This window comes from Myripristis murdjan, chromosome 4, assembly GCF_902150065.1.
Source record: "Myripristis murdjan chromosome 4, fMyrMur1.1, whole genome shotgun sequence".
NCBI lineage: Eukaryota > Metazoa > Chordata > Actinopteri > Holocentriformes > Holocentridae > Myripristis > Myripristis murdjan.
The window spans coordinates 18,607,373-18,621,165 of NC_043983.1; the positions used below are offsets into that span (position 1 = coordinate 18,607,373).

Below are 13,793 nucleotides of genomic sequence, written 5' to 3' on the forward strand. Positions count from 1 at the left end.
CACACACACACACACACACACACACCTCTGATCACCTGTTCATTAATTTACCCAATCAACCAACAAGCAACCAGCACAAAGCACCTTGAAACAGCTCCCTCATTCCTCTTACTGCTAATGACTGCCAACGACCTAAAAAAAAAAGGAGGCATGTGCAGTGCATGGAAATAATATGAAAATGTCTTCTGACCCACCCACAGTTTTCTTTGTGTGTGTGGTCAAGGACATGCAATCAAGATTACATCCAATTCACCAACACTTTACAGCAGAAGCTCCCCTAAATTAGCACAAATCTTTTGAAACATGGCGTGGTGCTTCCTCTGTAATTTCATGCAGCTGTGGTGCTTTGGGCGATAATTCTAGTTATGTCCCATTTCTGCTGCTGTTTGGGTGGAACTTATGTGACAAATTCAGGAGGTTCTAGTGCTAAAAATGCTTTTTTAAAATTGTAATATAATCATTACATCCAAAACATTTTGTCTACGCTTATTTTGGTTATAGATAATTGTACGAATAAATTACAGTGATCATTTTAATTTCACATTTTCTCTTGAAGTTCTGGTTAACTAAATGAAGAACTAAATCAAGAAAAACTGCATCTGGTAAAGACTTTAAGCAATTTTTGGCCATTCAGAATGGCTATAATGGCTATATTTGGTGCAACACAAGGGCATTGCCAGCAAGGGGCAAGTCACGCAAGTAAAGGAAGAGGATCTACTTTGCTAGAACTACAAATCATTTATTTTATGTAAAATTATTACCACATTTTTCTGTCATAACCTGTGAACTTACATTATCAACTAGAAATCAGGAGATGTCGTGCCATACTATTCTAAGATAAGGACAATGCCATACGTGATGGAAAACTGGCTATTACGGATCTATCTGGCAGTGAGTTCCCAGTCAACTCATTAGTTGTGTGTCTGACATAAAGATCTGGATGCGTAGTAATTTCCTGATGCAGCATTGCAATAAAACAGAAAGGTTATTTTTGGCTCAAAAGCAAACAGAGAGTAAATTATGGAAAAGCAGGCAGGAGGCACAAAACCCGGGAGTAATTTCTGACTCCAACCTGAGCTTTTTAGCACATTTAACCTTTTGACTAAAACGTCTTTTTATCCGCTTGGAAAAATCAGTGAGGTAAGACTGCATCTTGGTTTGTTGGACGCTGAGAAGGCTGTACATGAAATTATTAGAACGACTGCCGCTTCACACTGCAGCAGCTGCTCTGGTTTTTGCTAGAACCAGGAGAACTGAACACATCACTCCTGTTACAGCTTCTCTGCACTGAGTTTGATTACAAAACTGTACCGTGTATTCTAAAGGCTCAAACGGCTGTGACACCTGAGCCAGCGCACACACTGAGCCACACACTGATAAGGCTTTTTTTTCTGTTTTTTTCTTTTCTTTTCTTTTCTAAAATCTAGATGGTGGGGTGCCTTTACTGCCAGGACCCCTAGGTGTTGCAACAGCCATTTAAATCAGGTTAGCACCCTTGGCAACTGCTTTCAAGTATTTCTGCAAAATGCTCCCCTGCACACGCACTGTGGAGATGAAGGGTTTTCAGAGGCACAGTGAGTGTTGATACTTAACACAGTTTTACAAATAAATAATTACATCTTATTTAGAGTCTTATTCTGGAGGAGCTGTTTATATGCATACCTGTGTCACTTGTAATTAACCCTGAATAAAACAGAATATTCCAGATATTAGCATGCAGACTGATCTGCTCTAATCAGACTAAGATGTATGCATGCCTCACTTGCTTAACACCTTACTTAGAGCATTATCCACTTGATATGGTGGTCAAATGTCCTGTCAACCAACCAACCAACCAAAACAAAACAATCCTTGAGTATCCTAAATTAACCCGGGTCTTTTCAGTGCTCTTCAACACACTTTGTTATTACACAAGACCACAGTTTAATTTGGGTAGTCACTTCGATTATGTCTTAACAACTGCAATACCACTGATTAGTTTCACATGCGGGCAAATAACTCAGTAACAGGACAAATTTACTCTTCTTAACATCCTATTCCCCCCCAAACAGGTTATAACTGCTATCAAAGTTAATAAGGTTGAAAATTCAGCGCTGTTGAAAAAGATGAGGAAACCCTTTAATAATCTGTCTAATCTCAGTGAAAATGCCACCTCATGTAAACCAGGTTGGATTAGATAATGCATGGTATTCATCCACATTATGAATGATGTGCCGACACCACTAAAAGTATGGATAACTATTTTTTGTTTATGATACAGTATTTTGGTTACAGAACATTTTAACTGACAGTTCTTTAGGGATTTGCATAGGCATGGACATTTTTCTTTTGGTTAATCCTCAGAGGGCTTCCATTCTAAAAGAGATGATTGAAGTTCTGCTACACCAAGAATAAACTGGCCAAAGATTAGGTTTACCTCCATTTACCTTAGGGTGTAAAGTATCTTCCCATCATTCCATATTCTTAGGAGCTGATTGGGCGTTGTAATCCAGTGGGAATCTGCGTTCTTTGAATTTCTGAAGATGGTGTCTGGTAGCCAAATAAGTCCGACCATATTGCTGTTCAGTGTCAATATTTTCATTGTGCTGTTGTATCTGAGCCGACTGTCTGTCCATGTTTGCGCAAAGATGATGTCGATTTGGTATTCCTAAAAGAAAGAATCAGAAGAGCAAAATTAAGTGAATGTGCAGCATAATTTTATTTGACAATATCTCATTGCAAAAGAACAGACTGCTTTGGTATAGAGTGTCCTTAGCGAGAAGGAAAGAGGGAACAGCTTCACCTCTTACCCAAAGTATTGATTTTCTTTGTAAGTGACCATGAAACAACATGGAGGCGTTTTGAAAGTCTCAGCAAGACATAAAATTATTTTTTCTTGTGCACCACAAGGAAAATGGACTAGGAATAATCCATGAAGACAGCGTAATCAACCAGCTGGAGAGTAAACACAGTGTACTTTTGGTGATTCATACCCTTTGCCTTCCGTGCACCAATGCACAGGGGCAGATATAACTCACAGTTTTGAATGTGCTGGACAGTAACACAGTACATTTACTTGAATACAGTACCTAAGTACATTTTTCAAGTATCTGTACTTCACTTTGTTTTTTGGAATCTTCTAACATTTACTACTACTAAAATGTACCTGGCCACACTCTGTGTTCTTTATATAGGAGGAAAACCAATCACAGCACCGACTCTCAACTGGGTTTGATGTAAAAACAGAAATACGTCATCCAGCTCTGTGAAACAAGCAAGACATTGGCTACAAGCAAGTCAGTGCATTCATCAGGTGGTTTCAGGGAGTTAACAGGTTCTGTGAATGTGTCATGGTTTTGCATTTCTGGTATTTTGGACTTTTGGTTAAGACTCAACCTTTGTCTCTGTGTTTTTCCTTGTGTTTGAGGGCCTGTTTACACATATACGGGTATTTTTAAAAACAGAGACATTTCCCTTCATTTGTACCCTTCTTTTACACGCAAACGGCGAATTCGCCTCTGAAAACGATTCTTTCTAAAAACTCGTGCAGTTCTAAGAAAACTCCAGTTTTGTGTTTGCATGTAAACTGAGAAAAACAGAGAAAAACAGTGTTTTAGGCAGCTGACGTCACATTATGCGGTCGCTCATGTTGTTGTCAATATGATGCTTCTGATTGGCTTGCATGGCTTTCTCCTTCTTCCTACACTGCTGCCCATAGGCTTGGCGTGGTTACAATGGCACTCAACGGCATATTTATGCGGGTTGATGTAAACGCAAACTTTTTTGAAAACTATTGTAGGATTACTCGCTTGACCAGACTATCACAAATAAATGGGGAAATGATAAGAATAAACTTATCAACACTTTAAGAGTGATGACTAGTTTATTATGGCAACTGGGCCGGAGGAAAGACGTAATAATGACCGGTGAAACTACGTTTCTGGTGATCAGGCAGAAAAGCAGCTTATATCGGGAATATTACTCCTTGAAATGATAGTCTATGCCTGGAAATAATCAAATCAAAATAAAAAGGGCAGTCGGATCTTTTCCGAATAGGGATCAAGAATTCCACTCATAAAAAACCACTCAACAACGAACGTGAATTTAACACACTTTATTACTACAACTGGGCTACTGATTATGTACAACCACCTATGGTAGATGAAATATATACATAGTTACAGCAGACAACACAAACGAACAGACAAACAAACAATGAGGCATGTAGTAAATGGACAAAATGGTAAGGAAACATGAGATGGGTAAAACAGACGGCGGCTAAAATATGGCACAAAACAGATTTCGCATCAGTGCAAAATGAACCAATGTGTACCCAGAGAGTGAGCCCTGACTGTTTCTATCGCCAATTTAGACATGCGGCGTGTAAGCCAATAAAAGTTAAAAAGACCGCACCAGAGTCTAAGCAACTAGAGGGTGAGGTTACTTGCTTGAGCCTGGAAGCAGGTCTTGCCGGAGTTTTGAAGTTCGCGGTGTTGACAGCGGAGCGGACCAGCTGGTTGCAGCAGAAGGCAGGAGAAGACAGCGGCGTGCGGAGCTGGAGCTAAGGCTCGGGATGGAACGGACGCTCGCTGGAACGGAGTCACGCAGGAGAAGCTCTCTGCGGGTGCGTTGGTCTTAGAAGCTCTCCCTGCGGAGGCTTTGCGATGAGACGCGTGGATGGAGTAAACTCTCGATGGTATAAGCTCTCATGGTGAGAGGCTAGGATGGTATAAGCTCTAATTCATGGTGAAAGCTCTCGTGGTGAGAAGCTGTGATGGTAAAAGCTCTCGCGAGGAGCTATGATGGTAAAAGCTCTCCGGTAAAAAGCTCACATTCTCTCTTGGGTGCACAAAGGTTTTAACCCCTTCAGCCACTCCTCAGGCGGGAAAGTTTAGCCAATCAGATAGTTATCTGTTATGGTAACTTTAGGAGGGATGCCCCTCGTCTCAACTTACTGACCAATCAGGGCCGCCTGAGGGGGGTTCACAGACAGGGAGTTAATTGCCCTGGGATGAAAGTATTCCTTTAACAGGTTTTCATATCATCCAACCTGTAAGAGGAATTTGGGAGATGACCTAAAAATTGACTTCACCTTATCCTGAGTAACACAATGACACCAAACATGACATGCAAAATCACAACATGGTCCCATCCACATCTGCCAATTCATTTAAGCAGATGTAATTCAGGCTTTTCCAACAAGCCTGACCCTTGTTACTGATTTGCGGAATGTTTGGTTACTCATATAGCTGCACAGTCCATTTAGAAAGATTAAGTCCACCTTTTTGGTATGCAACAAAGCTCCTGAGGGATTCAGGATGTCCTTTGTGTGTGTGTGTGTGTGTGTGGGTGTGTGTGTGTGTGTGAGTGTAGGTGTAGGTGGGGGTCTTTGCTCGCATTCCTTGTGTTTAGTGGGGGTCTGCTCTCCTTATCAGGAGAGGATGCAGGGTTTAGGAATGTGACTCTTTGACCTCTGGTACCTGCAAATCAAGGGTTGGTTGAGTCATTGAGACTGTTAGAGTCTCTGAGGGGAATAGAACACAAATCCCTGACCCTTTGGTCACCTCGGTGAGGGGCAAAATGTTCATTCCAGTGTTTTTCCATGTGGGCGCTGGGTGAGAAACAGGATGCCTTTATTACCCTAAACTGGCAAAGGTTGCTGCGGTCAAACGGCAGGCATGCCATTTGATGGTGTTTGTCTCCAAGCCTGGAAACCTGGATCCTACACTATGCTGTGTGCACAATGTTATTTTGGAAAACAGAGGGAGGGAAATATTCATTTCTCAAAATACCCGACTATGTGTAAACATAGTCTTAGTGTAGTTTCCTTTGCCCTGCTGTGTCTCTCCCATTTGTGGGTTCACCTGTGTCTGACTACTCAGTCTTTTTTGCCCCTCCCAGTTCCACACCTGCCTTGAGTCTGTGATTATCCCTGGTTGTCCTGATTCCTCCTAGTGTTTCCCTCAGCCTATCCTCTGTGTTTTCCTGTCTTGTGTTCCAGCCCCTTCCCTAGGTGTTTCTTGTTATCTTATTAGTTAGCTTGTGTATTTAAGTCCTGTCTTCAGTTCAGTTCTTTGTCCGGTCATTGTCTTTGCGGCCACGTGTGCCTCCAGTGTTCCCTGCGTTTATTCCTAGTGCTCCTCGAGTTCATTGTGTTATTTAATGTTTTTTTTTTTTCTGGTAATAAATAGTTTTTCTTCTCTGCAACCTATTCCTGTGTTTGGGTCCTATGAACCCCCACTCACATGACTGGATGCATTGTGAAAGCAATACAGCAAGGCATTGATATTAAAAAGAAAATGTACTTTTGAATACTCAAGTGTTTTTAAAAGCAAGTACTTCAGTATTTGCTTTAAAAAAAAATTGATTGAGCAACTTTCACTTGTAGTGGAGTAATATTTGACCAGGGGCCTATTCCATCAAGCTGGCTAACGGGATAGCCTGGCTTATTTCGATAAGCCTCGCTAATTTAAGTGAGAGTTCCGTTCCATCAAAGTGGCTTATATAAGTTGCAGCTCAATAACCATGGCAACTTAGTCAGCAGAACTAGCCTGCTCCGTGGCAGGCTTACGGTCAAGCTTAGCTCAGCTGCGTGTCAGAGAATGTCCGACGGACGCAAACAGACCCCCAAATGACGGCTCCGTCATTGTTGCCCCGGCATCACATATTCAATTTAATTAAATTAAAATTTAATTATGTAGCACCATGTCCGTGTTCAGAAATATAAATTCAGACTTAGCTTATTTCCCACAATGTGACCAAGCATGTACGTGTTTACTTAATAAAAATAAACGTAATGAAAATCATGTGTTATCACTGTCAGTCTCCGAAATCAACCGAATAAACAATCAATTACTCAATCAAATTTTATTCATATAGCACAAGTCATACATCAAATGCAACAACAAGCGTTGAACATAAAAGGGTTGAAAAGAACATGAGGTTAAATAAAAAAAGACGTCTTATTTTATTTCCCACCCGCAATTTGCGATGATCCGCCTCTATTCTGCCCGAAGCCAATAGGTTAGTTGACACAGGTGAGGGACGTTTACAAGAATACATATTTCAGTTAATCCCAATTGGATTCATGGTCATCCCACTTTTTGAATGATCCCTTTATATTTGGATTTTTACATGTAGCCTACTTATAATTTCATATATAATAGGCTATAAATTCCTAAGTTTTGAAATAATTTAGCCTATTAACCATTAAAAAAACAACTAAACAAACTCAATAATCATCATTTTGTTCAAGCTGTGAAGACAAAGAATGGAAGCATTAAATACAGTCCAAACCATGGCTTTCTGTTGTGTTTAAATTTATAGGCTACTTAGCCTACTTCCTTCTCCAGTTTTTTGATTTCCATATCCCGACGGTGTCACGCCGGTCAACAACCCGCTTCCGGCGCCCCTCTGGCCGCTAGCGGCGCCCCTCCAGCAGATGGCGCCCTAGGCAATTGCCAATACCGCCTATGCCAAAAGCCGGCCCTGTTTGTGATGATTTCTCTATATTCTTCATATAGTTCCATCAGCAGTGTCTGCTCCGCCGCTGAAAATGTCGAGGCTCTCCTTTCCCCTCCTTTTGAGACATTTGTATCTTCGTTTCGACAATCGACTGTTCAGGGCTGCTTATGTGCCCCGTGAACGCGCGCACTTGAGGCTTGTTCAAACGTGGCTAGAATTAGCGTTAACTTGACATGGCTGAATCGCGTTAGTGGAACGGGTTGAGGCTTTAGTGAAAGTTGACGCTAATTCAAGCCAGGCTATATCACGTAAGCGCAGCTTTCTTTAGCTGCTTTCATGGAATAGCCCTCCGGAGTATCTATACTACTATATCTAAACTGACTCAGGTAATGGGCTTGTGAGCTTTGTCTACCATTGGTTAACTCAGTCTGCTAGCCCCACCTCCTGTGTCTCCCCAGCCTATCAGCTCCCTGTCTCTCCTTGTCACCTGTACCTGCGTGTGTTAATTGTCGTGCTGTAGGTATTTGTTTTCTGTCTGGTCATTGTCTTTGTCATATGCTGCTGTTTCTCTTGCCTGTTTGTCAGCCAGCCTGTTTTTGCCTTTGCTGGTGTGCTAAAAGCAGCCTTCACCACTCAGCCTGCCTCTTACCACCACTCCATGTGACATTAATAAACATGTTGAGATGCAAGCTCCTGTGTGGTTTATGGTTGAAGGTTCCCTCAAAGGGAGACACAATGCACACCACTCACTGGAACTCCCTGCTGGCGCGCAGACAAAAAAAAAAAAAAAAAAAAAAAAATCCTATGGCTTTATCAGAGGTGCTTTCATTCAGAAGTCAGAGGGGAATTCATCCAACTCACTGGCTTGGACAGAGGTCAGCATCGGCTTTTAGTTGCCGTAACACAGATTATGTGGCTGAGTGCTCAGCGCGCGGTGTTGAGGAAAGCCCAGGCTAGTAAAGAAAGAGCTACAAGTGTGTGGAAATCATTAAGGGATTTCCCCAGCTCTATTCTCCTTTCTACAATACAAATTTTACAGATAATAGTAAGGAACTACAGTGCAATCCTGACAGCAGTGAAACATAACATTATGAAGTTTGCTGAGTTATAGTTCACTCACAGTTCATGAGAGCGGTAAGTTCATTTTTAATAGCGACTCATGCCTGAACCCTCTGATGAAACTGGATCGATGATGTTAACCTCTGATTATATTCACTTTTGACCTTACTCTCTGCTTTAGAAAAAAAAAAAAAAAAGCCTTAATGAAGCTATTTTGCGACTTTGGTAATTTCCAGAAATTTGTCAGGGCTGTAATTACTGTGAGCCACATTAGTGCCGCCATTTTATAGTTGTAAACAAGATGCATTTTCATGAGGTGAACAGTTTGCATCCATTCATTGTCTATGCTGTGGTGAAAAAAGTTTATTTTATGCAAATGTGTTTGATGGTTGTGGTGCAAGAACTAATCCCATACAGGGAAAAAGCCGATTCTCACTTTCTCCCAGAGGTTTTTACTCTGGTTTGCTGCAGTCCTGAGGGCAAAAATATCATGTTGTTGACAGAAGTCAGAGGGGAATGGGAAGATTAGCTCAAGCTAAAAGGCTGATCACAAACGTGCTCATTCTGCATGTAATGGCTCAGTGCAAAACTGGCATACAGGAGGCCATCTTGGACCAGAGAATTAATCAAACCTTGAGGCAAATGAGCTACAGCAGGCGCAGACCACACCAGGTTCCACACATTTCAACTAAAACAATAAGATGAAGCAAAAGTGGGCACTTGATTGCCAAAGCTGGAAAACTGAGGAGTGGAAAAAAGCCACAGTGCCCGGTAAACTCTGGTTTCTGCCGTGACATGCTCATGGCAAAGTCACAATCTGCTGTGAACTACATGAATCCATGAATTCATACAAACAGGCCTGCACAGACTTCAAACTGAGGAACTGATGTTATGAGCAAAGCATGAATCAAAATCCCTATTAAAAGTTTGGGATGCCTTGTTGAATTCATTCCTCAAAGAATTCAGTTTTTTAAAGGGCAAAATAGGCACGCAACCCAGTATACAGCACCTCGGCACACAGAACGTGACAAGAGTGGTCAGAAACAACAAAATACACCACACTGCACAGTCCCCCACATCAACATAACACATCTAGCTTCTTCTTTACAGAGATATTGCCCAAAATGTGATTTTTTTATTCTTCACATATTAGTTTTTAAGTGATCATACTAACAGGCAGACAGCCAGAGAAATGAAAACATAACCTGTCATGGCTGTCAGCATATGCAATGACAGAAATATTTTGAAAAACAGGAAAAGCACTTTCCTTCTTAAATTCATTCTTAATTTTCAATTGTGGGTGGGTACACATTACTATGTATGTACATCAAGTATTTCAGACTCAAAGTTATTGGAGGTCATATTTTTGTATAGATTTTTTTTTTCTAGCTTTCTTGTTCTAAATAGGAAACATGCACATCCAGGGTTTTTTTCAGTGCAGGTGCATGGCAGTATAAAGTTCACAGTAAAGACAAATGTCCCACACAGATTTATCTACTTATTTTAGCAATTAAAATAAATCTGTTTTTTTATGTGTAGTAAATCTTTAACACTGAGCCACGCCCACACTGAAAACGTCTGTATGGGTTTCCTACTTGGCATAAGCTAACTAGAATAGAAAGCATTTTCTTTTTTGTGTTCTTGCTACCTTGACACTTGTCCCTGTGTGCAACTTCAACGGGCCGCACACCAGGATATGTTAAAACAGCAGAGAAAAACTCCACAGGGAAAGTTCTTAAAGCCCCACTTAGCCACACAGCACAATCAGAGACACACGCAATAATGACACGAGTGAGCAGTCTGTCCTTCTCTAGCCACCCACACCTTTATCTCACTGTTGCCATCCCTTGAAATTCATTTGACCTTCTCGCCATTCTCTGAAAAAGCAGGCCTTGGCTTCAATAGCTCCCCAATTAAAAGTCCATAATCAGTAGAAAGAGTCTGAGCCTGTGTGACCTTTAATTGTGTGGAGCTTAGCAGATTTGCAAAAACAGAACATTATCTGGGCTTTAATGACCAGTGAATGAAACTGCTGCAAATAAAATAAACACAACTAATATCAGCTGATGTAATCACATCTGGAAATGTAGATGTAGGAGTTCAATGGAGTAGTGATGGTCAGAGGTGAATCTTCTGTTACACAAAATTCCCAATTTAACATTTTGCTAGATAATTTCATCTTAAAAGGGATTTTCACAATGTTTTCAGAATATTAATCCCACACATTTGACTCCAAATGATCCTACTGTCGTCAGCAACTTCTACAATTGGCCCTGCTGTGATGTGAATGGGTCTTTCACTTCATCTGTCTCAGAGGGGCCACTATACTGAGGCTGCTGAGCTCGGGGTATTAATAACCAAAGATGTGGCTCTGATGTAAAATGGTCCCAGTGTAATAAATTCAAAGTGAAATACAGAGCAAACTGATCCCGTGGGACATACAAACCTGACAGATGCTGGTGAATAAAGGATATCACCAAGATAAGTTGGTTGGATGTATCAAAATCATTTGTGTGGAACCAGTTGACAAATTATTATTATTACTACTACAAATAAGATAGACGTTGAAAGTACAAATGTATAATACTGTAAATATATTCTTTAAGTCGATATAAGTTCATTAAATTAGATGACCTTAACATTGTTGCTTTCAACTAACCTAATATGTTTTCATGGAACTGGTTGACAAAATAAATGTAATTAAAGTCAACGTTTTACTTTTTTGAGTGAAGAATATACAGTGAGGGAAGAACATTGATGACACAGATATAAAAGTTTTAGTGTGAGAAGAAACAGGAATATCTGGCTGGGAAATTATGTGTAAGTATGTGATGCACACAAAGACACATGACATAAATGTGAAGTTATGAAGGCAGTGTAGAAGACTCAAATATTTAACAGAGCAAACATTTACCTCCCAAAGTTGTGTGCGTGTGCGTGTGTGTGTGTGTGTGTGTGTGTGTGTGTGTGTGTGAGAGAGAGAGAGAGAGAGAGAGAGAGAGAGAGAGAGAGAGAGAGTCAGTGCTGACACAAGAAGGACTAGAGGAATACTGTGAGGAAAAAGTGAAATATTTTATATAATTACATCCTTCTCTGATGACTTAAAGATGCCCAGTCAGTTTAAGTTGAACATGTTTTCTTTCAAAATGAAAACATTTCCATACTCAATTTCTAAAATCGTGTGGACAAATAGGGGCATTACTCATTACTGGAAATGTGTACGTGGTTTAACACTGACTGGTGTGTGAGGAATCATTCTGTCAGTCTTCCTGACATTTGAAATGACCAGAATATAAATGAGAGGCATGCCTCGTCAGAGAGTGACTGGCCTCTCTAATTTCTCAGGACAGAGTAGATGGTTGTAATTTAAGGCAGCCCTGCAGAGCACTCTCTCAGACACCACAGTATCACTGCACTGTTGTGTGCTTTGCAGGGGTACTGCATTTGTGAGAGGCGAGTACTAATGTATTCAGCTGACCTGCTTGTCCTTTCATGCAAATAAATTTCCCAACCTTATTCATCATTTCTTTGAATGCAAAGAAATTAAATCCAAATGAATAAAGCAAGAACCTTTCTGCACACTCTGTTGCATAATGAATCATTTATGTTGTGTTTGGGCTTTCTTTTGATGGCGCAGCTTTATACCTGCGGAGCGGTATTTTCATCAGGCACACATGGTTTTCCCTCGCCTGCACCTTTGTGGCACTCGGTGAGATGTTGCAAACTTGACTGCCTCTAAGTGTGAGGAGCGGCGCAGTAGGTGGTGTGTCAGTGGCAATCGAGCAGTACACTGTAATTTCAGTGTCAAGGATGACCAGGTCAATGGCGCGTGCTCGAAGGCACGGTGGTTTTCTGTGCTATTTTAAGTTCTCCAAACAGCAGAAACATTTACATGCACATAATAAATAATACAGTTTTATTACGACTGCTGCAAAAATGCCAGTCAGAGTGTTTTGCTAGGCTAGATTAAAAGCTGAATCTTACCAGGCCCAGTAGTTATGTGCGATGCAAAACTTAAAGTCTTCCCCTTATGGTCATCTGAAGGCTGCAGGACCAGTATGTTTGTTCCATCTACTGCCTTTAATTTGCAGGATGTGGTTCACATTTTCAACCTCTGAGCAATTCTATGTGCCTTTTTCCAGTGTGGATACTTTAATTAATTCTTGCACCACTAGTACCCAGCCGTTGCAAAATTAGTACACAAACTTCCCAACTTTTGCACACACCAATTAAATTTAGACAAAACAGAGATCCTAATCATTTGGCCCTGACCATCTGCATTCAAAAATCCAGCCTTCTCTCTGGGCTTTTCTCCAGAGGTTTAAGCCGACTGTGAAGACGCTGCGTGTGCTTGTCGACCTCAACCTCACTTCTCAGGTACACATGAGCAAGGTGATTGAGTCGGGCTTCTGTCATTTAAGGAATGTTTCTAGGATCAATGAGTTTTGGTGAGGCTCAAACCATGATCCTTAGTATTATTTATAGGGCACCTGCAGAGTAAAATTGTGAGGTTCCTGCAGTAGCCTAATGTTGTGGGCTAAAAACATGCCAATTGAAGTCAAGTTGCCTCCTGCCTGTTGCATCAATTGTTTCAACACTTCCTTGCTGTCAATTTCCATATCTGTATGAATATTCATGAGGGCAAGTCCAGTGAGTCTTTGGTCGGTCATTGTGCTGCGGAACCCTAACCCGAACGCACTGAACCCCCCCCATGATAGAGACACCCCACCTGCAGGTTGTCTGTGCTCTGCACTCTGCCCCACCTCCTCTCCTGTTCTCCGTCCCAAAGAATATGTGCCTCTCTCTCTCTCTCTCTTTCTCTCTCTCTCTCAAATTTCACTCTAAATTTTCAGTACGCACCAAGTATGCACAGGCCGTATGGCTGCAGGCGCCAATGTCTGGACAGAAGCAACTGTCAGAAAAAAAATCATAGACTCCAAGTTGTACAGAATGTGGCAGTCAAACTCCTGACAAAAACTGACTTTGAGATTTTCCGTATTACTTTTAAGGGACTTAATAGGCTGGCTCCAAAATGCAACATATCTGAGCTGCTGTCCCCTTCCCAACCAGTGCACAGCCTGAGGCAGGACCCTGCTGACTGCTTCCCATGTCCCGTCTGAAGATTAAAGTTGACTGAAACTTTGCTGTCACTTTATAACACCAGTTTTGATAAGTGCTGAAAATCCCACTGTTATTATGATTACCAACTGGTTACTGGTTGACTATTACTTGGTAGGCTCTGCCAGACATCTTTCAACTTTTTACAATGCAAATCATCAAGGGACGGACTG

General features: G+C 41.2%; 1 protein-coding gene across 2 annotated transcripts in view; it reads right to left on the reverse strand.

Annotated features, from left to right (window-relative positions):
* gabrg3 (gamma-aminobutyric acid type A receptor subunit gamma3) overlaps positions 1 to 13,793 on the reverse strand; it is a 69,734-nt gene that overhangs the window by 16,118 nt on the left and 39,823 nt on the right. For both annotated transcript variants that reach the window (XM_030049636.1, XM_030049637.1), the window contains exon 4: positions 2,427 to 2,647. In XM_030049636.1, the coding sequence (XP_029905496.1) occupies positions 2,427 to 2,647 (221 nt within the window). The remainder of the gene's footprint in view (positions 1 to 2,426; positions 2,648 to 13,793) is intronic.